General features: G+C 42.6%; 2 protein-coding genes across 3 annotated transcripts in view; one reads left to right on the top strand and one right to left on the bottom strand.

Annotated features, from left to right (window-relative positions):
• Positions 1-9,318: 9,318 nt before the first annotated feature.
• Positions 9,319-15,312, top strand: BIRC7 (baculoviral IAP repeat containing 7). Its single transcript, XM_056507724.1, has 7 exons — positions 9,319-9,835; positions 10,771-10,870; positions 11,475-11,556; positions 11,646-11,691; positions 12,573-12,791; positions 13,636-13,701; positions 14,190-15,312. Exons 1-7 carry the CDS (start codon positions 9,319-9,321, stop codon positions 14,390-14,392), a joined length of 1,233 nt encoding a protein of 410 aa, XP_056363699.1. The 3' UTR covers positions 14,393-15,312.
• A 2,306-nt stretch (positions 15,313-17,618) lies between these two features.
• The window catches only part of NKAIN4 (sodium/potassium transporting ATPase interacting 4), a 50,459-nt gene continuing 42,627 nt past the window's right edge, over positions 17,619-25,450 (bottom strand). The window contains exons 6-7 of one of the 2 annotated variants that reach the window (XM_056507721.1): positions 23,447-23,531; positions 17,619-19,152 (exon numbers count right to left, since the gene is read on the bottom strand). In XM_056507721.1, the coding sequence (XP_056363696.1) occupies positions 19,143-19,152; positions 23,447-23,531 (95 nt within the window). In that variant the 3' untranslated portion in view covers positions 17,619-19,142. Of the gene's footprint in view, positions 19,153-19,602; positions 19,675-23,446; positions 23,532-25,450 lie in introns of those variants that run through there. The other variant, XM_056507722.1, reaches the window with a different exon arrangement.

A 25,450-nucleotide genomic window follows, 5' to 3' on the forward strand; every position in this document is an offset into this window, starting at 1 on the left:
GACAGAATCACTGAGCTGCTGAGGTGGAAGGGACCCAGGATCGCCGAATCAATTAGGTTGGAAAAGGCTTCTGAGACCATCAAATCCAACCTATGACCCAGCACATGGTCAGCTACACCAGGGCACTGAGTGCCACTGCCAGTCTTTCCTTAAGCTCCCCCAGTGACTTCACCCATTCCAATGTCTAATCACTCTTTCTGTGAAGGAATTCATCTTAATGTCCTGCCTGAACTTCCCAGGTTCTTTTTAAGTCTGTTGTCTCCAATTGACAGCAAGGATCATCAAACCCAACTCCTGTCCTGGCACAGGACACCTCCAACAATCCCACCTCGTGTCTGAGAGCATTGTCCAGATCTCCTTGAGCTCTGCCAGGCTCTGTGCCAGGATCACTTTCCTGGGGAGCCTGTCCTAGTTCACCCCAGTGCTTTGGGAGCCCCACTTGCCCTCACACCAGCTCATGGTAGCCATTGGAACAGAAGATCGCAGCCAGTCTGACCACTGGCAGCAGCCACCCTCAACATGGGTTTTCATCAGATTAATTTTTAATTTTTTTTTCATTCTAGTTGTTTTGCAGAACCTGTGTGGAATTGTGGGTGTCTTAGCTCAGTTTTTGTTGATTTCAGCAGGGTCAAGGTCTAAGTCCCACAAGTTACAAATTCTTGCAACATCTCCACGCTTAATTTTGGGGGTAAAAGTGGCGAAATCTGGTCCTTGTGGAATACACTAAACAACATAATAATGCTTTTCTTTAGACACAGTTAAAACCAGAGTGTTCACATAGTTGGAAACTGCTAGTTTGAGTTTGTACTTGCCATTCTAATAAAATATCTAAAATGAAGAGTCTGCTTTTGTCCTTCTTCTGATCAGACATCCAGAGGTAAGGAAGAAAGAGTGGTGCTCAACACCTGGACATGCTTTGGTTCTGTTTGAATTAGGTATCAAGTAATAATTGGTGTTTTCCTAGAATCCCAGAATGGTTTGAGTTGGAAGACACCTCGGAGATCATCTTGTTCCAATCCCTGCCGTGGGCAGGGACACCTCCCACTAGACCAGGCTCCAGCCTGGGCTGTTCCAATTCTCTTTGCCTTCAGTGTAATTTTGGAGCAAGCCAGTAAATCCCTGCTGTGGCAGTCCCTGAGTGAGATGGGAAGTCTGTCCAAATAACAGAGCTGCAAAAAACAGGACAGAACCAAAGTGATCAGCGTGGCTGGGGAGAGGAACGTGTGTGGAAGGAGAAGGGAGAGGCTGGGTGCTGGGTGGTGGGCACTGCTCTGGAGTCCATGTGATTGTGTATGTTCACATCTCGATATAGAAACGATGTGACTGTGAATCATCCCCACCAGGAGAGCATGTGGGCAGAATGTTAGAGTTCTCTCTGCTTCAGCATCCCATGTACAGGGGGCTGCTCTTAGGCTCTACCTGTCAGATCAGACCCAAAGGCAGCATGTCACACAAATACATAATTGTACACATCTGTCTTTGTGGGAATTTCTTTTTTTTCTGTTGAATTTGGAAAATCTGAATATCTTTTTCTTCCTGGTAATGCTAAGAATGATCTTGTCTATCCATTGAGAAGCACATAGTCTTTGAGAAATAAAACCAGTAAGATGAAAAGGATATGGATAAAGCAATATTCATATTTTTATATATATTATATAATTTAGGATACTCTTGGAGTGTAACACTGTAACCCGGGGGGAAACATGAGTTTTGGTTTTGTCTTAGTTGAATGAAATGTGTTCTTCTAGTTTAAGAAGAAGTTGTAGTTATCTTTTTCTTCCTTTACTAATACTCTCTGAAATCTCAGAAGAATTAATGTGTAAGCTACAGCATACTTTTTTGTTTATATTATTTGTTTTTAATTTAGGTTTTACAGGAATTTTACACAGCCCTCTCTGTTATGAGCATGGAAGAAAATCAAATATTGCCATAATGGAATAATCTCCCTCCTGCATCCTACACCCCTGTGAAATGTTCCCAAACCATAGATCCAGCATCCACTTCCATCATTTTAGGGTGAAAAATAAAAGCAGACGCACAGAGAAGTTGTATCTGTTCTCCTCTCCTGTTTCTCATGTCACTGACACATTGTTTGTGAAAACATGAGGAGGGGAATCATATGCAGAGAGTGTGGCCTGTGAACAGATCCCATCTGACATCAGCACCACACATGCTGTTCCCTGCAAAACAACTTCCTTGGAAAGCAAGGAGCTCAACAGAGCAACGGCTGAGCACAGGGGCTCTTCCCTGTCTCCCTCTCCATCTTCATCCTTGGCAGCTCCTTCTTGCTGCTGTCCTGGGCTTTCCAGTAAATTGTAAGGTCAGTCTGTCTTTGGTTACTTTGTTCTGTATTTTTCCCTTCAGCTCTTTGCAGTGACTTCAGGTTGCTCTGTTGTCTTTCTTCCTTGTCTTTCAATCTCTATTGATTATTGATACAGGGGTAAAATAAACTCATTCCAAGCAAATTTGCATGGAGAAAAGCAGATGATTGCAGTGTGAATAGATCAAGAACAGATCTTTCTGCCTGTTGCCCAAGCAATATTCAGGCAGCCAGGCATATTCCCTGCAATATAAACACAGTCCAAACTGCAGCAGGATTTAATTGGAAAATCAGATGTTCTATGATTGCTGATGGCTGATTTTCTGCCAATTATAAAGTAGGATGAGCTCCATTAGAATCACAACAATGCCTGACAAATCCTTCTTTACAGGTAATTTAATGGCTGAAATGGTGGAACTGTGGCCACAAGTGAGTAAGAATCTCTTCTGGGGAGAAGAATGTGAATAATCTGGAGTTGCAATGCCACTCAGTTTACATGAGGCTCCAGGTCTTCTGTTCCTGTACCTCCTGGCTTGGAGTAGGTAAAGGGAATAGAGCCCAAATGTGAGGCTCTCCTCAAATTTTAATTTGTATTCCCAATCCCTGTGCTTCTGTTCAGGCCTCTAAACATTCTGCATGCTCTTTGGATCATTGGATTGTTGATTTGCTGAAACCTGAAAATAGTTAATTCAATTTTCAGCATCAGTGAATTTTTTACAGATCTTTTTCTCAGGTATTCAGAATCTTATGGGAAACAAAAAAACAAACAAAAAAAAAAAAAAAAAAAAAAAAAACCACAAAAACAAAAACCAAACAACAACCAAACAAACAAAAAATAAAGGACAACAAATAATGGATGGAGTTTGGGTTTATTTCTTTTTTCCCCCCTCATGATTATTGGGTTCACCAGCAAGGGCAAGAAGGGCTACAAAAATGAATGAAGAGAAAAAAATGACTCTTGAAAAAGAAACTCACATTTTTCAGCTCCAAAAGACATTTAGAAAAATAAAAGAGAAGCTATTTTCTACAAATGCTTTCTTTTGAAATAGAAGTGAACAGTGGTCAACCCACTCTTCAATAGCAGAAATATTTTTTATAATAGGCTGGACACTGAAACCATGAAGTTTTTTAGATTTTTAAGGCCAGTTCCTCTACTGATTTTTTGAGTATCTGCTGTGCTTTGCAGATTTTCCTTTTCATATGTACTGTGTTCTGTTCTGTGGGCTGGGATATTAATAGGATTTGATTTGAAGCACTTTCATGAATCACGTTGCAAGCTACATTTAGCTATTCCTAACTATTACAATACCTAAAGTTTTCAGGCAATCAAATGCCATGGTAGTGGGGGCCAGGGGAAAGAGTTGGGGCAGGAGATGAAAAGATTTGAATCCCTAGGAAATCACAAAGCAGGTATTTGTTACTCACCTGTGTGTTAGTTCCAGCAGTCTCTATGTATGGTTTGTGTACTTCTTACAAGAGCATGCAGTGATAGGATAAGGGAGAATGGCTTTAAACTAAAAGAGGAGAGGTTTAGGTTTGATATTAGGAAGAAGTTCTTTACTCAGACAGTGCTGAGGCCCTGGCACAGAGCCCAGAGAAGCTGTGGCTGCCCCATTCCTAGAAGTGTCCAAGGTCAGGTTGGATGGGGCTTGGAGCAACCTGGGACTGTAAAAGGTGTCCTGCCCATGGCAGGGGATGGAATGAGATGAGATTTAAGGTTCCTTCCAACCCAAACTATTCTGGGATTCTGTTACTTCATAACAACATTTTCAGGCTCCCTGAATGAATGATTGTTAATATGTGGAGAAATAAACCATTTATTATTATTATTAATGTTTTAATCTTTTTTTCATTATTATTGAAAAGTCCACTGAGGGAAGGGCAGCAAGGAAACTGTTGACAGGCAGAGAAGATCCCTGTAGGTGTATAGCAGAACTGGGAATGTATGGCAAAAGAAAAACTTGAGCTGCATGAAACAGCAAAGTGAGAATTCTGAGCTTTGCCCTGCCTTGAGGAAATGGCTTTGTGTTTGTCCCAGGGGTGACCAGTCACTTTTCAGTGTGTCTTGTCACTATTCAGTGAGTTGGATCCTGTTTCCTGCCCACAGTGGGTTTGCTTTGTGGATGCTGTGGAGCTCAGTGTCACCATCCTGAGCAGATGGGCTCCTCAGGGCTGTTCCTGTGGCAGGAGCTCCCCAGAGAGCAGCAGTGCAGGTGCTGTGCTGCAGGGCCAGACCAGCAGCCCTCCAGTGGGAAGGAAGGGGGAGAACAACACACAAGGAAGAGCAGCCAGAAGAGGGAAAGAGAGGCCCTAAATGGAGAAACATCAGCAGTCTGTGTCAGGCTTCAGGTGTAATGAATTTGTCTACTCTGCTTCAGGCTGCAAAGCAGTTATATCACAGGGTCTGAATGTTTTATTCTGAAAAATGGATCCACATCTTAATAGTGGCTAACATCTGAGCAAGTGGGAATGGGAACTATGCCATAAATTTGCTTGATACCCAGTCCCTTTACACATCACTAGCAGTGGCAAGCTATGGTGTCTCCTTTGTGTTCATTTCTTCACCAATGCCAACTGATACCTTTTTTTCCTGCCTGTTATAAAAGCTCTTTCCTCCGTAAACTCTTAATTTATTGATGAAACACAATACTCTTCCTCCAGCTAAGCCACAGAGAGCAGCTTCAGCCCTTACAGCTGTGGAGCACCTCGAGGCTAGAGATGCTGAATGCTGCTGGAGTTTTTCCAGGGGCTCCAGTCACTCCAGTGCTTTCAAGCTCTTCATTATGCTTCAGATATACTCTGGCCCTTGTATTTATTGATTGTTTTCCTTCTGAATCAGGTTGATAATAGCAAGCAGATTTTTGATTAATTATGTTTATATTACTTTCTTCATTGAGTGTTTCCAATCACTGTCTAGTGATGGCACTGTTGATCATTATCACTGATCTGTCCTGGACTCCTGATTGATGTTTACTGATTCCCACATTTGTTTATCACTAGCTCATGGCACTCCTCATTTTAAGAAGCATTCAGAAGTTCAGTAGGACATCTTCATGCTCTGAAAAGAAACTGAAAATGTATGAATTGCTAAAAGAGATCAGTGTAAGTTGCATACAACAGATTACTGAATATGTTATTTGCTTTCCAAATTTCGGTTTGCTAAAATAAAACCCTATAATTTATACATGGTGACTTGCTTTTACTTGCTCTCAGCCTCACACTTGGTGTAATTTCATTTTCTTCTGCTGCAGTTATCTCACTGGTCCTCCTCAGCTTTCCCCTGCTGGTGAAATATTCCCTCCCAAAACCACATGAGTGTATCCCATAGATAATCAACCTTAAACCTGTCCTGAAGTTTTTATGATGGAAAAATGTTATGTATACAAGAAAAAGAACTACAACAAATAACCACTGCCAAAAACAGACCAATGTTGTCAATTAACTTAGAAGCTGCTTTGGAGCTCCTCTGAGATTTATACAGCTTTTCCCTCTTTAACAATCAGGCTGGGGCTCCCCTAAAACAGGTGGAATTGTGCACCCCTTTGAGAAGCCAGGCAGTTATAAGCAGTAGAAGATGAGGTCATTGCTTGTAAAATGCTTCATAAAATCAGAATTATCAGTCACTCCTGTTGATTAACAGGTGATTTTCTCCAAACCATCAGCAAACCCCAAACAGCCTCTGCAGGGGGGATTTTGTTAACTCTGTCCCTTGGATTTTTAGGATGCATTCTTTAAAAATCAACATAGACTTAGAAAGGACAGGATCCATGGAGTAGAAGATAATGTGCAATTATCTTTTTATGTATTTTATTACAGAGAAATTCACTAAGGACAAACCTCCCCAGCACATTCTCTTGTTACAAGATTCTCTGAATGTCATATAAAAGCAGTGCCCTCTACTGCTCAGGGGCTTTCATTAACGAGTATTTAATTAGCAAAAACCCAACACTGTTCTTCTTAATGAGAATGATTGTATGGGTTTGCCTGTAAAAAAAAAAAAAAAAAAAAAAAAAAAAAGATTCTGGATCTTTTTATTAAAAGAAAAATGCTAATTTATCATTTCTAAAAAACATGAACCACCCACGTTCTTATGTTTACATGGAGAACTGATATTTTGTCAAGAGTTTAGAAGAAGCTTTGTGCATCTTCTCAGGCAGTGGTAAAGGAAAACACATTTTCAAGTAATTGCACTGTTCAAAACTATCCTTAAAATCTCCCATTTTGTGAAAGTGTGACCACAGGAAGGCAAAGGCATAGGAGGATTTCAAGTTGTGAAGATGCAATTGTAGAAAAAGAATTGATTCCCAAAGTAAAGGCAATGCAATCTGTTCAAGCTGTCTGGAGAAAATTCTTGTTGCTGTTTATCTACTAATTTTACAGTATATTTTCTTAAGAAATGTAAGGTGAAAAGCACATGTGAGAACAAGCTGAAAAAGATACAGAAATATTGTTAATAGGGTCACAAAATAGGGAGGTGACAGCCATTATATCATGGGAGACAGGATGCCACACCTGGTTTTAACAAAATCTGTTATTTCCTGGAGAAAATCTGACCCTAATTTTATACCTTTGCCTTGTGACTCCTTTTTATAAAGATGAAATTTGGACTCATTAGCCAATTGAGAACTTCAGCCCATCCCAACCAATTGGGGGCAACTAAGCATTATAAATGGCCTCTGAGGCAGGTGGGCTCACTTACTCCTTAGTAGTGCTTCTTGCTTTGGGAGAGAGTCTGAGGAGAGAAGATTTTTTTTGTGTGAAGGTTGTGGTGTTGAGAGAGTTTTAAATCATGGAAGCCTTCTGGGGTTTGGTTAGCATGTTTCAGGTAAAGTGGGTTTTCTTAAAAAAAATAGTTTTATTTTTATCATGCTAATTGTTGGTATGAACTGTAATGTTGCTTTGGCTTTGTATTGCTATGTAAGTAGTGGGTTGTGGTAGAATACTGATTTTTAGTGGTGTTAGAACTGTTTAAAATTTTAATTTGGTTTGGAAAGTCTCATTAGCAGGGTTAATGAATCTTCTGCAGAATATGTGGGTAAACCATAATGGGCTTCTTAATAAGCAAAAGATAAATATATTTGTTCTCCTATGTTGTGCCTCTTAATGAAAAAAGTCTTTTGTGGAAGAAATAATTTTCTTTGTGAAGACACAAAGCAAAAGCTGTGAAGCTTGCTCTCAAGCTGTCTAGGTGGAGGAAGGCTAAGCTAACCTGGCCATCATCTCTATGAAACCCAGCATTTATTTTCTTTTAAGAGTTACAGCTTTTGCTTTGTTAAGGCTCAAGATGAGAGCAGCACTGATTGTGGAGCTGTGCCTGATGAAAAAGCTTCTGTGTTCTGGGAGCAAAATCTGCTGTGAGGGCAAACAATCTGTGTCTCCTCAGTTTGCTTAGCTTGCAAATTCTGCTGGGCATCAGTGACTAATGGCTTCAGAGCTTTGTTTCTCTGTGGCCTTTTCCTTATACCAGTGACATAGCTCTTGAGTAACTTCTTTATTGTATTAAATAGAGCATAGTTTCTGAAAGAGACTTTCAGAGCCTTTTCTTCCAGCCCTGGTTTCTGTCCCTGTCATTGTAGAAGGAAATTCTGGTTGCTAATGAGTTTTCTTTTCCTTGCTACCTTTTGAGAGGCATGTGATGAACTAAGTTTAAAATATCACTAAATGTGTAATATCTATGGAGGACAACTGTGGGTATTGTGGCTAAAATGACCTGTAGGTTTTTTTTTTCCTCCCTAAATGTGCTGTAGCTCTTAATTAAGAGAAATAGCTCTTCAGAAATGCTACTGGCCTGAGTGTCTCTCAAGCCTCCTCAGAGTCTGCTGCATCTATGGTTTCCACTTGTTTGTATTTTACTGTGCACTGCTGTAGTTGTTATTTTAAAATGCTGTACCAGCCTTGAAAAATTGTAGCTTTTAAGGGTGTGTATTTATGGGGTTTTGCCCCCCTTGATTTACCATTTTCCTGTGTGATGTTTTGGGGTCTGTGTTCTAATAATGCTTAGCCCTGATAACCAGTAGGTAAGAAGTTGAACTCAACAGGTGAGTTGGGTGGGGAAGGGATTTTTGAGGGCCCTTAATTTAAAAAAGGGGGTTGACTGCAGCTTTCACTTAGTCACATTGTGCAGGGCCTTCACTCCAAAGGAATTAAATTGTTCCTGGTTCTTAGTTGTGTAATTATAGGGTCTTTTGAAAGTGTCTTTGCCAGCCATAAGGAAAATGTTGGAAGCAGTGGCTGAGTTGCAGTTCAGCTCAATCACCCAGGGAAGGGCTGTTACCTTAAGCAAGATGAGAGCTTGGAGAATCAGGCACTTCGTAACTTCTTTAATTTTACTCTTCTTCTTGCACAGAAGTAGCACAGGGAGAATATGACAAAAACTGGAAAATTCTTGATTTAAAGACACCATCCCGTAGAAACTGCACCTAATTATTTTAGGCCATGGCTTGGAAAAGTTCTCTTTTATAGAGCTATTTCCAGATAATCGCTGCTTAATAATCATGTCAATAAAGATGTGAGAAATGTGATGTTTTGGGTGGTGTTTGGCTGTAAAGGGGAGATGGAGACATTATTTGTTTGGGTGTGGTTGTTCTCTGTTTTGTTATGACATGCTTGATTAGGAGAATAAAAAGCAGAGCCTTCTAAATGCTAGTTTAAAGGCAGAGCAAAATGGCTGGGGATCTATCTTGCAGATCAGATGCCCAAAGGTTGGCTTGGTTCAGCTTGGGAGGCATGATAGGTTTTGCCCTCCCCTCTCTGTTCCATCTTTCCTGAGAATTGGCAGAGAGCCTTGGAAAGTGCTGGACTCTTCCCATCAGACACCAGTGAGGGCTCAGCAAAAGTTCAACAGCAAAGTACAGAAAGCCCAGGTCTGTGGCTGGGCTGCCATTCCCAAACGAGCTGGGCTTTGTTGTGAGCAGGAGCTTTCTGGAATGTGCACGGGGACAATAACCCAGGGTGAGTGACTGCTCTGGGCTCCCCATCCTCTCTTGCAGAGCACAGCCATGGGGGATGCAGCAGCAGGGCAGCCTGAGCCCAGGGCTGCTCGCTGCCAGCTCTTTGACTCCAGCATGAGGAGCACGGCCAGGAGGCTGAGGACGTTCCAGCAGTGGCCCCGCAGCGCCCCTGTGTCTGCCCAGGACCTGGTGGAGGCTGGCTTCTTCTATGTGGGCCCCAGGGATGAAGTGCAGTGTTTCTGCTGTGGTGGAGTGCTGAAGGACTGGAGACCTGGAGATTGCCCCATAAGAGAACACCTGAATTTCTTCCCTTCCTGTCAGTACCTCTGTAATGAGGGTGTTGGGAACCAGGAGATGCTGTGCCTGCAGAACATCTTTGACACCGTGGATGGGCAGTTCCTGAGTGTCCTGCAGGGGACAGTCAGCGAGGAGACAGCCCTGCCCAACGAGCCAGAGTACCCCGAGATGGTGACAGAGGAGATGAGACTGTCTACATTTGAGAGCTGGCCGCAAAATTCCAGCATGCACCCAGAGCAACTGGCTAGAGCAGGGTTCTTCTACACAGGTAGGTACTCTGGGGAAATATCCTTTAACTCTTATTCAAGTTAACTTCTGAAAGCTTTACTGTTTGTAGTTAAAAACCACATCCTTCCTTCTGCCTGTGCTGTTTCTCTTGCTGCTTGTGCAGAATTCAACATTTAACTCCTGTTTGGGTACTGAGGGGTCCACTAGTAAATTCCTCCTTGCCAGCAGGAGAGGAAAAGGTGATGTGTTTTAAACATATTTTTTACTGACAGAAAATTGTGTGCTTTAAGATCCACTGAGTTTATTTATTCTTTGCACTTCTAAAAGGGTTTGAGGAGCTTTCTTAGCATGTCATGTTTTGGATAGGCTGTGTCTTGCACTGAAGCCTTTTCTTCTCAAAACCCCAAATCTGAGTGACAGCTGTATGGAGCCAGCCCATCTGGCTGTTGCTTATTTCTCTAAGGGCTCTTCATTTGAAATACAGAAATCAGATACTTTTTTTTTTTGTTGTGGAAAACTGGCTATATTTCTTGTAATCGCATGCCTGTGACTATCAATATAATGTTATCCTTTCCCTTTGAGAATGCTTTGCTGTAACAGGTTTGAAGAAATGCTCCTCTCTGAATTGACCAGTCAGAGGAAATATTTGCACTGTGGCAGATTGTGGTTAGTCACAGGTATAACTGATTCCAGCTCTGCTCTAAAGGCAGGCTGGGGGTTTGTGCAGGGGAGCTCAGCTGTTCCCATAGATGCTGCCTGACAGCTTGTGACCCCCTTCTGGAATCATCTCAACCAGCTGCAGCTCTGGGAGCTCAGACTGAGCTCCTGCCCCTGTACAATGTGCACTGTGTTGGTAAATTGTCATGTGTTCACCTTTTCTGTCCAAAGCCTGTGCTTTGTGCTGAGTCTCACCCAGGGTTAGTGTAGGGTATGTAGTGTCTCAGGTATCAAATAATCTCTTCATCTCCCTTTCAGGACAAGGAGATGTGGTGAGGTGTTTTTACTGTGATGGAGGTGTGAGGAGCTGGTCCTTTGGAGATGATCCTTGGAGGGAGCATGCCAAATGGTACCCAGAGTAAGTCAGTCTTGGTTAACAAATACCCCTCATAGCAGGGCCAAAAGATGGGTCATGCATTTCACACTGATACTTCTCTTCCACAGGATAGAAATATTTATATCCTATCACCTTAAAAGCAAAACAAAATGTTCATGCTCAGGTGGAATGGCACAGTTCAGACCTGAGATTCTCTAATCTGACCTAGAGTTCACTATCTAAGTGTTCAATTAAATAACTTTCTTCAGCATCAAAGAGGAACTTTCATTGCTTCTACTCTAAGATACAAGAAGAAATGTACTGTGCATCTTGGGTTTCTGCAGCAGTTCTTGTTTCTTTCCTGTGAACTGCTCTCTCATCACAGTTCCTGTGGTCTGTTCTAAAGCCTGTTACAACTGAGCTCATCTAGGGCCAAAATGAAGACTGAATTCAGGGGGAGGGATCGTGATTCTCTTGCTGTCAGCCTTTGTGCAAGAGATGGGCAGATGAAACACCTGATACCCTGTCTTTAATGGGGATATAGCAGTTTGCTCATTGCCCATAGAACCCTTTGCTTCTAAATTCCAAACTGCTGCTTTCCCTTGGGAGATCCTTTACTCATGCATTTAAACTTTTCTGCTCCTAGGTGTGAATTTTTACTGCACTCAAGGGGAAGAGAATTTATTAGCAGCGTTCAGGCGACCTTTTCTACCACCCTGCTGGCTCCAGTGAGTCATGAATATTTTATGTGCAGTGGATTAGGTTTGGTAGATGGGAGAGTTTTGAACACATGCTTCTTTTTTTGTATCATTTTCAGAGACATTCCTGGGATCAGACTGAGCAAGACTCCTCTCCTTCCCAAGGTCAGTGCTGTAATTCCATGGTGTTTTATCTTCTGGTGAATGTGGTGCAGTCTGAGTTCCATCAGCCTACCTCAGCTGTTCTTCCCTCTGTAGACATGGTGTTTGTGAGATGTTTTGATATTGTAGAAGCTGTTTCACTTTGGTTTTAGGAAATGGTCACTAGCTAAAGGAACAAAATTACTTGTTATTGTGAGATCTCTTAGCCTAAAGCCAGAGACAGTTAGCTAGTCTGGATAATCATGTGAGTTTTAAGTGCTTACCTAACTTACCTTTGGCTTTTGCTCTTGGTGTCTGTCTGTAAAGCCCTTCACTACAATACTTTAAACATGTTTGATAAACCAGAGAACAGTAGAGGGTCTACTTGTTCATGAAAGTGTTGATCCTGGGGTTTGTTCCCATTTATCAGTTGCTCCCAGAAATCTAAGTAGGTGAAATTTGGCTCCCATAAGCTTAAGCAAGACTTGAGCCTTTGAAGAGACTGCCAGCTGAATTTCCTGCTTCTGTTGTTACTGATGAATGGTTGAGGTAGGAGAGGCTTCAATTGGGATGTTCCACTTGATGTTCATGAAAGCAGTTCTGAGGCTTCTGTTCTGGGATGTGAGAACAGAGATAAGGATTCTGGACTGATGCCAAGCACAGGAGACTCTCCACTGATAAAGTGAAATAAACCAATCAAAACAAGTGTCTGGGCTTTCATGAAACTGGCTTTGACTAACCTTCTTGTGAATTATGATTTGAAGTAAAAAATGTGGAAGTTAATCTAGCTGTATGGATGGCTTGAGGAGTGTTCTAAGATGTATTAATGCCATTTTATGTAGAAACCATCAAGGAATGGCACACTGTCTGCCTCTTTGGTGAAGTACCTGTTCACTGCCTTGCAGATCCTCTGAGGGGTTGGAAATTGCGGGCTCGTCCCTCTGAGGCACAGAGTCTGGTAGTGCAGAATGTCCTGCAGATGGGCTTTGACCCCAGCTGGGTGGCAAACCTGGTGGAGAATAAATTTGCACTGACTGGGACCTTCTACCTGTCTGAGTCTGAGCTGGTTTCAGAGCTGCTGCAGGCAGGCAGGGAGGCCAGCAGCAGTGCAGGAGCAAGCAGAGGTATGCCTGACTCACAGCTGGGCTGGGGGGTGTTGGACCTCTTCCCCACTGCCCCTGGAGCTCTGCTGGAGCATCCTCAGGGTCTGCCCAGGCTGGGATTGAGAGGGGTAATGCCCCAAGCCTGCCCTCCCTTGGGAGCTGAGCAATGAGGTCCTGGTTTAAAGAAACCTGGAGAAGCTGTGGTTGCTGGGGTGTCTGTGGCTGTCTCTGCCTGCACTGGGCTGTGGGGGGATATCCTTGGTGTTTCCTGCTGCCCTCAGACCTGCAGAAACTGGCAGCTCCATGATGTGCAGGCCTGTGTATAAATCCACAGCTGATCCAGACAGAGGCAGTTTTCTGAAGCAAAGCTCCTAGGGTGGATGATCACTCCAAGCCTATTTAAAACTGGATCAATAAATTGATCAGAAATAGCCACAGTTCTTGTCTAGATAATATATATTTTCCTTAACTTCTGTCTTGTGTTATCTGTTTTTTGAAGTTTACTCAAAGATGCAGTTCCAAAGCTGCTGCTTCCACAGCATGGTCTGCCATTTCTGTAGCTAACATGGGGGAAAAAAAAATTCCACAAAACTGAAATTTGGATTGATTAGTAGCACAGGAGCTGGAATGACCAGCTGATGTGATAGATAAACCAACTTTGAGGAGAGAATGTAATGTGGACAGGCAGCCTTGGCAAGGTGGTGAACTTACTCTAAAGCACCACAGAGAACATCAGCCACAGGCTGAGTTCAATCTTTAACCAAATGCTTCTGAGGTCCAGGGTACTTCATCTTTTCACACAGCACTGTCAGGAGAGGGATGAAGGGGGTAGCATGGAATGCTATCTTATTTTCTGCTTAAACAGGTGCTGTTCAGAGAGAGACTGGAACATCAAGACAAGAAATGAGATCTGTACAGCAAAAGGAATCAGGTACTCTGGGCTGGCAGTGGTGGGGAATTGATTTTAAGCATAATTGGGAGTTGTTCTAGAATGACAGTATCAGTACACTATACTAATTTTTTAATTTTGGAGGGGTCTGTGTGCTAGTTTGAGTGGTGCTGAGCACAGGCACCCTTATTCAGGGTTTGGAGTGCTCCTGTGAAGCAGCTGCCACAAAAAAAATCCAGTTTATGGGGATAATTTATGTACCACAGTAAATGCTGTTTATCTGTGTCCCTGCTCTGTCCAGCATGTGTAGATAAGCTGAACCTTGTGTAGATAAGCCAGTCTAAAATAGCTGTAGGTTTCCAGCTGAAATGAAACTTGCCTGGGAGGTACTTTTGCCACCTTCAGAGTCTCTGAACAAAATAATGGGCAAGTTGCAGTGTGATGACCTAAGGTGTCACAACTGGCACTCTGGAGCTGTGACAACACTAACAGTTTGGCTTCTGGGTTTTTTTTCTTTTTTTTTGGTGAAGATGGGTCTCAGCTGAGCACAGAAGAAGAGCTCCACCGCCTGCAGAAGGAGAGGATGTGCAAAGTGTGCATGGACAGAGATGTGTCTGTGGTGTTTGTCCCCTGTGGCCACCTGGTAGCTTGTGCAGAATGTGCCCTCAATTTGAGGCTGTGTCCCATCTGCAGAGCTGTCATCCAGGGCAGTGTGAGAGCTTTCATGTCCTGAGCCATGATGCACCCAAGGGGAAAGAGAAATCTATACAACTCACTCATAACTCTGCAGAGGGAGAAAATAAATAGTTTGCTGGAGCAATCTTATTTGCAGGGTAGCTTGGCATAAGTGTAAAAACTCACTAAATGTGTTTCCCATGCACAGTGTTTCTAAGAAAAACTGCTGGTTTGATCTACTCTTGCTTTAGGACTGCTCCAGGAAAACTCTGCTGGATTCTTTTGCCCTCCAAAATGAGGCTTTTATTGACAGATTCTATTCCTCCACATTTTTGTGTTCTCAAGTGAATCTTTCTCTCTGTATTGAAATCAAAGACACTTTTCAGCAGACTCTCTGGTTCTTTCTCACTCACTTAGCAGAACAATCTCTAGACAGCTGCTAGGGATTCCTTCAGGAAGTTTGATTGAAAATGGGAGTATTTTTTGTACAAAATGCATTCCAGTGAGACTAGAATACTCAGCAGCCATGTGCTGTGGGGGAGGGAGAATCTACCTTTTTCTCCCCTTTTTGCTTTTTTTTTTCCCTCCCATTTCTGTTGAATTTTCAACAACTGATGAAATGTTTCAGAAATACTCAAATTTGCATAACTAAGTGGAAAAGCCTGGCCTGATTCTCCAACCTCTGTGCTCTCAGCTGACCTCCCCAGGTGGAAAGCTCTTTGCTCAGGGTCACTGGATGGTCTCCTGGAAGCTTCTTATGGAGCTCTTCCCTGGCTGTTGGGTATTATCCTACTGGAAAACACCTTTTTAGAACATCTGTTTGCTGGCTAAACTGGTGATTCTGTATTTAAAATGGAATATTCTATCATGTAGCCAAATGTAAGTTTCATCCCTATCCCTTGTTAAGTGAAGGGAAAGGAAATAAGTTTTTAAAAATAAACTGTTCTTTTTAATGGAATAAATTTTTTCCTTTAACTTAGAGGTCTGAGTATCTGATTCTAGTGGAATTCCCTACTGGGGGAGGGGTGTGGTGAGATGCTGGAGTAACATCAGTTTGTAAATCACATCCATCCTTCAGTGCTACCTGGGCAGGAGTAAGAAAACCCACTGCTCTTACTAGTCATTAATTTCCTTTAGAATTTACCAGACAGCAGTGTGGGTCACAGAGCTTTAGAGTGGTTTGGTTGGAAGGGAATTTAAAGCTCATCTCATTCCATGCCCCATCCATGGGCAGGGACACCTCCCACTGTCCCAGGTTGTTCCAAGCTCTGTCCAACCTGACCTTGGGCACTTCCAGGGATGGTGCAGCCACAGATTCTCTGGTCACCCTGTGCCAGGGCCTCCCCATCCTCACAGGGAAGAATCTGGCTCCTCAAGATCCTCTTAAACTGCAAAAGAAGGGGTAAGGGTGAAGAGTAAGATCTGCTACATGAAACTGTGCAAATGCAGAGTAATTCTGATCTGAACTCTGCAGAGATTTGGTAGGTGGCTCTTCAGTGTATTTGTGGCTCTGGAATTGCTTCTCTTTGGTTCCAGCTCTGATTACTAAACAGTTCAGGGGCTTGTCTGTGAGTAACTTTAAGGTGTCAGTTATCTGTGGGTCCCATGGGAGGGCAGCTCTCTTCATCCCTGCCTTCAGAAGAAGGGAATGTTAGCACAGTGCTTGCCATAGATGAGAGAAATTACAACTTGAGTGCTTTAAACTCTGTAACTCTTGAAGGAATTGGTTGGGTCTCTGCCAGACAGCAGCTTTCCTAGGGAACAGAACCACCATGCCAAATTAGCTGTTGTCTGGGTTCATGGTAGCATTGGTTTTGTTTTGCCTCTGTAAGTACAGCAAAAACTTGTAGTTTGAATAGATCTGAGAAAGGAAAACAGCAGCTCAGTGCTGGAACAGTTATTTCCTCCCAAACTCAGTGTGCCTGGAACCTAAGCAAGGCTGGAACTGCACCAATTATTTCTGGGGCTTCTCCTACTGAACAGTGTGAAAATAGTGGTTTTTCCACACCAGCAACAGGGAGGAACTGGTTTGTTTTCCTGTGGGGAATGTCCCTTGAGAAACAGGTACCACTGTGCTGTGGTGAGGAGCATCTCCAGCGATGTGTGTCCCCAACAGAGGGCACTCTGAAACTGGAGATAGGGGAAGCCACCAGCACCTGCTGCTCCTGGATCACCCCGGGGATGGGGTGGGAGGCACTGGCAGCCCCTGCCCTCACACAAGGTCACTGTGCCACCTTCTGGGGCTCAGAGTGGGTCTAGCACAAGCAGACCCTGAGAGGAGCTCTCAGGAGGAGGAATGGCTCTGCTAATGAAACCTGCAGGAGATAATTAAGTGTGGAACATGACCCTTGGTAGCTTTGTTTCTTCTCAGACTTTTTTTTCTTTTTTTTATGATTAATGGCAGTCATTGATACTGCATATTACAGACTTACCTGACTATGGGCTTGGTGTTTATTATATTTCTATTAATTGGTGTTTTATGCTACAATGAGCACAGGCAATTGAGTGGTAGAACTGAAGTGATTCACACTCACTGAAGTCAATCACACTTTCATTTAATTGATCTTCACCAGTGTGTATTAGAGCCATGGGGCAATGCTATTAAATGTATAGTTAGATGTTTTAGCTCTTTAGAGTACTTGGCAAGTGGTTTTGATCAGTTTTATTGGTGAAAGTGGCATCAGGGCTTGGTCAGTTGGAGAGGTGCAGTGTTAAGAATATGCAGACCTCAATTCCAGAAATTCTCTCCTCTTAGCATCTAGAGGAATTGCTTCCTGAAACTACCAGTAAAATCTTTCAGGTATTCAGAGTTGAAACTGCTTTTTCCACCATCTGTGCTGAATTTTGGTTGCTCCCAAACAAGGCTGACAAAGACTGCTGGTATCTGATTAATAATACTCTCTCTGAGGAAAAGAAATCATATTAAACCCAAGGAGTGAGAAAAGGAAAGATTAATTTAAAAATCCCCAAACAAATGAAATATTTCATGGGAAAATCTCATTGAATAGAGGATGTATATTCTTCTTCTCCTTTTTGTTTTTCTGCCTCTCCAGAGAATGTCAGGTGGGCAGACAGGAATGAGTGTGATCCAGAAAGAAAGTGAATAAAGGAGAGGTGGAGAAAATATTAACAGTGTGTGCATACTATTGTGTGTGATCTTAAAATGGAGAGTAGCTTGTGTTTCACTGGTATTTTTTAACTTGGTAGTGACACAATATTACTAATAAGGGAGGGAATTGTGTTTTGTCATGCAGAGCTGTCAGGGTTGAGCTTTTTTTCTTTGATGAGGTATTAAACTAGGATGAACCTAGTTTTGCTCAGTCAGAAGCTGTAGCTTTTGGGGGCTAAAAGAAGGGAAAAAACACCCAACAGAAAACAACATTTTTACTTGCAGCTGCACCCAAGCAGAACTCAGGATGTTTGGGTATCTGGAATAGAAGTTGCACAGAAGCAAAAAAATTCTCTCAGTGCTTGTACATTTGGGTTTACAAAAGAGGATTTTGCTTCCTGGGCCCTTTGGAATGAAACATAAAAAAAGCTGCATCATTCTGTCTTTGATTTAGCACTTAATGTTTTTATTTTTTTTTTTAAATTCTTCCCTCACGCTTCTCCCTAGCATGGCTTCGAGCTTGATCCTTCTGAAAAGCACTTCTCAAAAAATGCCAAGTAATCCCAAACAAATTAGGCAAGACAATAATGAATTCCAACAACACTTGAAGTACCAGCCCAAAAATGCCAGGGCTGGCTGACAACTCTCCTCCTCTGCTTTTGACACTCAACATGCTGGGAGACACAGCTAACAAAACTGACTTGGTTTTGTTCTTCTTTCTAATTAATTGCTGCAGCTCATTAATGCAACTTAATTACGCTGACATTCCCCCTTCAGCCCTTTCCCTCCCCTCAAAAAGCCTGTCACAAACAAAACTCTTCCATCAGGCTCTTCCCATGGAATAGGTGTGGCTCTAGGTGAAGGCAGGTGCAGACCCCCTGTGCTCCAGGAGGAGCTGGCCCTTTTCCAGTGGCCTGCAGCAGGATTCAGCTACACCAGGGTTAATTTAATTCAATGTCACAGACCCAGAGTAAGCTACAGCTGCTCCAAGAATGGCTTGGCTGCTTGAAACGGGGTGAAGCTGCATGCTGAGTGAGGTGGCTGTGCTAGATTTCAGCTGTTGAGCATTACAGGAGTTAGGGCACAGAACACTGAACTCCAGGACAAACGCTACTGCCATGTCTACAGAGAAGGAGCAACGAGCAGGGATGAAGAAGGGAAAAGTTCTCATCTATCACTTAGAACCCAACAATGCCTAAGTAACTCAGGTGTAAAGAGCCCCTACCTCATTTATACAGGCAGGGAGGAGATGAAGTTGTGTTAGGGGATTTAGGCTCTGTTCAGAAAAAGGGGAGGGAACTAACTACAGAACATTTGAAATGTCCCAGGGTGTTATGCAGTGCTTCCTTCTTTCTGGATCCATGGTGCAAGGAAGCAGCTCCAGCTTCAACTTGTAGCTCTTGAGAGAGGCTCTTGGTGAACTTGTTCTGCCAGAGGTCTTTAGGCCTGTGCCACTTCTGGGCCAGTACCAGCAGACTGTGGTAGGAAAGGTTCGTCAGGGCACTTGGAGAATTGAAAACCAACCGTGTGGCCATTCTTTGTACATTCATTGCGTTTGAAAAGGAGACAAGGAGCAAACAAATGGAATGGAGTTCACCATCCTGCATTTCCTCTGCCAGAGATCCAGGCCCCAGGGGACTGTTTCCTGCAGCACCTTTGGTGGAGTGCAAGGTTTATCCATCCTCTGGCTCCTCTTCACTTACGCAGGCCTATGAGAGGGGAGAAAAGGAGAAGGCAGGGTGTGAGTACAGAGCAAGTACTCAGCTGCTTTCTTTATGTGACAGAAATGGTGTGGAAATAATGAGAACAGTTTTTTATTTCCTCTTCTGGACTTTTAAATATGACTGACTGCAGATGAGGAATAGGATTGAGAGCTCAGAAGTAATGTGGTTAAATAGTCTTCAAGGCTGGAAAGAATGCAGTGCATGTGTCAGACCTGAGGATGCTGCAGTTAGGCTCAAGTGTTAGATCTATGGATCCTCAGCGTTTGGAGCTGCATCAAATTTGGTTAGGAGCTTAAAAAGCTAAAGGTCATCTCCAGGATAAAGGAGCTGCTTGAAATTGCAGTGATGTGCTTTTTGTGTAGGTGCAGCAGGATAAGCAGATCTACTTTTGGAGCCAGCAGTAAAGGTGAGTGAATGCTTTTGGCTGAAACATCACCTCGTACACATGCAGCTTCAGGATGATCAAAAGAGTGCAAATTCATGTTGTTTGTTTGGGAAAAAGTCTACCTAGAAAGAGAAGCAGAAGTATTTTGTTTTGTGTTTTTTCTCTTCTCAGAACAGAGAGAGATTTTTTTTTACCTCTTTAATTTTCCTTTGTAAATTATTCTGGTCGTCAAAGTTTGGAGAGAATAGGTGGGAAAACAATTCTAGAGGAGTTTTCATCCCTCTCCTTATTCCAGTGTTTCACTCTTGGATTCTGACTTTTTGACTTAATATTATTTGTGTGTTTGTACAGATTGGTGCATTGAAGAACCCACTTTAAGCCTGCAAGGGATGATGGTTGTATTGGGACAAGTCCTTTAGTGCTCACAGCTGCTTCGTGCCTGTGGCCAGCAGACAGTGCCCCACAAAAATTGATCAGGGACCAATCAAGTGAGCAATTGCCACCTGGAGCCTCAGATCCTTCAATTAACCAATACCTCCTGTTGCTGCCCTGTCAATACTCAGGTCTCCATCTGATAAAAGTCACACCCTGTGTTAACACAGGGCCCTTTCCTCTGGTACATCTGAGGAAAGGAAAGTCCATAAAATCTGGCTAACACAACTCAAATTAAAGCTCTGAAGTCCCTAATGTGATGTAGTACTTGAGGTGTGAACAGTGTTGGGGGCTGGAGCCTCACAAAGATGCAATTCACTGCTTGGTCTTACAAACATAGTCTTGCAAGGCAGGAAGATCTGGTGCTTGTCCTGTACCTTTTAAATAAACACAAGCACCTCCTGTCATCCAGCAGGTTCTTGATTTACTACCCCGTGTACAAAATCATGCTTGAAGCTATTCTGCTTTATAATTGAGATTGCACAGTGCTGCTCTCCAAAACAAATTCAGAGTGATGTCAGGAAAGTGAAAGGGCTCAGCAGGCAGGAGGTGCTGACAAATGCTCAGGATGCTCTGGGTACTTGGCAGGTCCTGCAGGGGCTTGGGGAGAACAGCTTGAGTGAGAAATGTCAAAGCTGGCTTGGCCAGCACTTCCACAGTTACTGGTGCAAAAATGTTTTGCCTCAAGTGATGAGAATTCTGTTAATACAAATGAACAAACAAGAAGAAAAGCAACCCAGAGCTGAGTCTTGTGCTGTGCAGCACAAGGGGAGACAGTGGTGCCAGCAGGCACCACCTGAACTTGTGCTTCTGTTGAGGGAGGAGAAACAGTTCAACCCTTTCTTCCTAAAATCTCACTGGAAATACTCTCTTTTAGCCTCAGCTGAGCAACTTTGTCTTTCCAAAGTGATTTATTATCCTTTGGATAAGTACTTTGACACAGAAACTTGGGCACTGAAGACTTAAACATGTCTTCTATCAAGAGTGCTAATATATTATTATTAAATAATTAGTGTGGTGGCTTGATTGGTAACCACCAGTGAGATTAAGGACAATTCTTTTGCTCAGTAAAACTTCCAGAAACATTTTTTTTTTTCACTATAATTTGAGCCTCTTGTTACTTAAGGCTGTGACTTCAAACAGTAACTATTACAACCAAACTCCTCTGGAGTCAACAAAATGTGGAGCAAAAGCAGTTGTGGAACCTGAAACAGAAATAACTTTATTTTTAGAATACCATCATGTTAGTAGGTATAGAATACCAAGGTGTGAATTGAGATGAGCACTCTTAAACCTTGCCTTTGTAAACAACAGAACAAAATGATGACTGATTGCTGTTGCTGGCTTTTTTAAAAGAGAAAAATAACACCTGACTTGATAAATTTGTGAGGTTTTCCACTAACTGGAGGCTTTCAGCTGAGGTCAGGGAGATCATTATGATAAAGCTGGGACATAAGTGGATTATGGTGTGGAAGCATCTATTATCAGTGACAGTTTGGGGAGGTGTTTTTACCTCCTAGCAGGAGGCAAAGGTGTTTAAGAACTTCTTCCAGTGCTGTGGCTGGAAGCTGAAGGCTGGGATGCACAGTTTGAATACTGAATTTAGCACCTCATGTCATTGTTCTGTGAGGTCTCCAAAAACTCATAAATTCAGAGATATGAAGAAGAGAGGCTAGAGAAAAATGCAGGTAGGGGCACAGTGGAAGGAAATGGTGATCTCATCAGGAAAGGATAGGTAAAACTGGAGTGAACAGGATAATTCCATTAGGGAATGAGGGAAAGTGATCCTGTTAGAGAAGTGTGGCAGCCCAGAAAATGCATCTGACTGCAGCCAAGGGGGTGATGCCATCCTAAAATGAAAGTTCCTGCTTGCAGTCAGCTCCAAGGGATCAGCTGTAGAATAAATTTGGTTTCATTCAGCATTTCCATCAACAAAAAGGAGCTCACACTAGAAAGCCCATGTTCCTGATCCTTAGCTCTTCAAGCAAGTTGGATACAGCTGTTGTTTCACATCTTCTTGAAGAGGATATTTTAAAAAAATGCCTTCAAGTTGTCATTAAATTATTTTCACTGCAAGACAAAGGCATCTGGCAGTCAGTGCCTCAGCCTGCAACACTCCATGGCACCATAACCTGGGAATCAATTAGCCTTCCTCCCCTCACTCCCATTCACACACATGGAAAAAAAGGCAATAGGCTGAAATAAATAAACAAAAATTGCTGTTTGGTGGCTGCTGAAATTTATAGAGGGTTGTATTATCTACAGCTCAGCAGCTGTTTTCACCTCCTGGTAGCCTGAAAGAAATACTATTTTGTGCTGGCAGAAAATATCAACAGAGAAGTGATGGGCTAAAGAATGGGAAGGAGGAACAACAGAATTATCTGTGGACTAGAGCAGTAGCTTCCCCTCTTACTGAGGCCCTGGAAGGAAGTTTCACATTGCTAACTTCTCTTCATACTACCATCTCCCCATGCAGGAATCTTCATTTAGAAGTGAGAGCTTCTTTCACAAGCAGAACTGGTCATTTTGAGAAAAAAACAGCCCAAACCCTGTGCTGTAAAAATGTGCTGCTTCTTCAGCACACTGCTGCATCCAGCTAGTAAATCAGGGAGCTGCTTGGAGCTGCACATCTTCTGCAGACTATGAAAAATTCTACCCCACTGTGACAAAAAGAGAGAGAAATCAATATTTAATCTCCTGTAGCATCTCTTGTAATGACACTACAGAACCCCCAAAGTTACAGGGAATTCAATGGCTTTGCAAAAATTACTTGTATTCCTGATCTGGTGCTGCAGTGACAAAGTGGGCACTAAGTCCTTATGAAATTAGAGGGGCACATCTACCACTCCACCTCAGGGAAGTTTTTCTTCCCTCAGCCCCACTATTTTCCACCATCCTCACATCCTTCTTTTTGGCAGGACTCTCTGGTAACATTGTTCCTGAAAAACAGCCTCCCTCAGCAGCTGCTGTGAAAAACTTCCATGTGCTGAACTGCCTCTTGCAGATCAATTTAAAGAATACAAAATCAGATCTCACTGCTGCTTTAAACAGACAGAACTGGCCTTTGTGTTTGAGGATCTCATTAAGAACCAGCTTTTAAGTGGACAGAGTGAAATTGTGATCTTGTGCCTCAAGGGTCAGAAATGGGAATTCAACAGTGGCCCTTCATTATTGGTATGAGAGAAGCTGCTGTGGACAATTCCCCTTTCTGCTCTCAGCTGAACTCTTGGGCTGCCCCACACATGGAAAGCCCAGTTCTTGGAGGCAACAGAATTTAAAATTATTTTGGAGCTGAGAAAGGGCAAGTTTCACCCCTTCTGGTGTCCATGTGTTCATTATTTCCATGTCTGAAAAGCCTGTTGGAGAAATCAACCTGCAAGGAGGAAAAAGCCCAGACCTGTGGTACCCTTGAGCCATGAAACCAAGGAGCACGTGGAGTCTCTTAGCACAGATGATACTTACAGGTATGTCTGCTTGAACAAAAGGTTGGTGGGTTTTTCATTGACATGGTAGAGAGGAAATGGATCAAATCCACCAATGAAATCAACTGAAAAAAAATCAAAACTCAAATAAACAAACAAACATGGCCAGAAAGTTGAAAGGAAATGAAAGGAAGGCTTGGTGCATGTCATGGCATAAACACAAAAATTAGTGACAGAACAGAAAAGTGATTTTTTCAGGTATGGATTTCTGGCATCTCCTGGGATGGAAAGTGTGCCAAAGAGGAGATTTCAGCTAACACAGAAGTTAAAGCAGAGCTAACAAAAGACTCTAGAAAAGCCTCCTTGGGTCTTGCCTCCAGGCTGTGACTGCAGGAGAGGAGCAGACAAAGCCAGAGGCAGGGGAGGAAGCTGGGGAATGCTCCTGAGCCAATGCCAGGGACAAGCTGGCAGCACTGCACTCCCTGGGAAGGTTACACAGCAAATGGGAATTTTCTTGCCCTGCCTGCCTTTCCTGCAAGACAACAGCAGCTTTGGAAAACTGCAACCACCTCATTATCTCCAGCTCTGGTATTTTTTGCATCCCCTCTGCCAACCCCATTTCTTTTCATTGTGCCTGAGTAGAACAATGCCTCCCTTCTCCAGCCCTAAGTAACCAGGGGAGAGTTTTCCAAGGCTGTCCCAGTTCCCTGCACTTCAGGCCAAGCCTGCAGCACAGAGCTGGCCAGCACAGTCAGGGCAGGAGGGGAGTGAGGTGCTCTGGTTTGTGACTGACCTCACAGGCCTTGCAAAACCCCTTATAACACACCCAGTCTGGGTCATTTTTTGGTGCCAAGTTAGTGAATTTTGTATGGGAGTGTGAAAACCATCCTGTCCAATTGCCATTTCAAAATAATTGGAGATTTTATTAACTATTTCAGTGCCTATTTATTTTTCTTTCCTGAAGGTGGCACTAGTATTTTAAATTTAAGCTGAAGAGGTTTGAGGTTTTATTACTGATCAAATAATAGAAAAAATATTTACTAATACACTGGATGTGAAAAAAACCAAATCTCTTAAAATATACTTAGAAACCTAAGGAGAACAGATTCTGACAAAGTCCATCTTGATGGAGAGCTTCATGCTGATACTGCACTTATGGGACAACTGACAGGTAATGGGTGAAATCTGTAGAGGTTCTAAGTTAATTGTGGGGATAATTCCCTAATAGTTTCAGAGGAACTTTACCTTTTCTCAGCCATTTTTAAAAGTGTTTGAGTATTCTAAAATCAAAACAGGCTGCCATTTAAAAAACCCCACAAGATATTAACTTTGCTACCTCAGTTGTGGAATGCCTGAATTGGGAAACTTTAAAGAACTGCAGTGTTCAGTAACTACTGAGCACCTTGAACAAAAACAAGTCTTATCTGAACATCAAGGCACTTAAAATCCAAGACACTTAAAAAAATAAATCTTAAGTGTGGTTCCTTGGATTCAATACATTGCATTAGCACATCTAAAATATTCTTGCCCACAATTCAGCATTAGTAGGGCCCTACTGCTGTGTTTTCTCATGAAAATCACGTTAGCATGAGCTTCCTGATTAATGTGCCTCAGCACTTATAATTACTTCATGCTGCATATCAAAGCAACATTTAAAGGAAACCACAAATGGAAGAGAAAATTAAAACACAGCTCAAATTTATTCAGGTCACTGGAAGGATCTACCCCTGTGAGTGTGAAATATTGATGGTTTGTCATTGTTAATTATTCAAGCTGGCATTTTAACTCCAAGCTGGGAAACTGGGAGGGAAAGTGAATTTGTTAGTGGGGGAAAAAAATACATATCCTGAAATTACCAGCTCTGTGTTTCTTAGATAAAGCTTCCTTCCATGTTGTTGCCTCTCCTAACAGATCCCTACTATAAAATGAGTTCTGTTAAGTTATTGCTTTACAATATTCAGCAGGGGCTCAGAACTGGAGCTATTTAGCTAATAGAAGAGCTATAGCCTAATTTAAAAAATATTACTATAATGTAGCACCTTCT

This window comes from Oenanthe melanoleuca, chromosome 20 (genome assembly GCF_029582105.1).
Source record: "Oenanthe melanoleuca isolate GR-GAL-2019-014 chromosome 20, OMel1.0, whole genome shotgun sequence".
Classification (NCBI taxonomy): Eukaryota; Metazoa; Chordata; class Aves; order Passeriformes; family Muscicapidae; genus Oenanthe; species Oenanthe melanoleuca.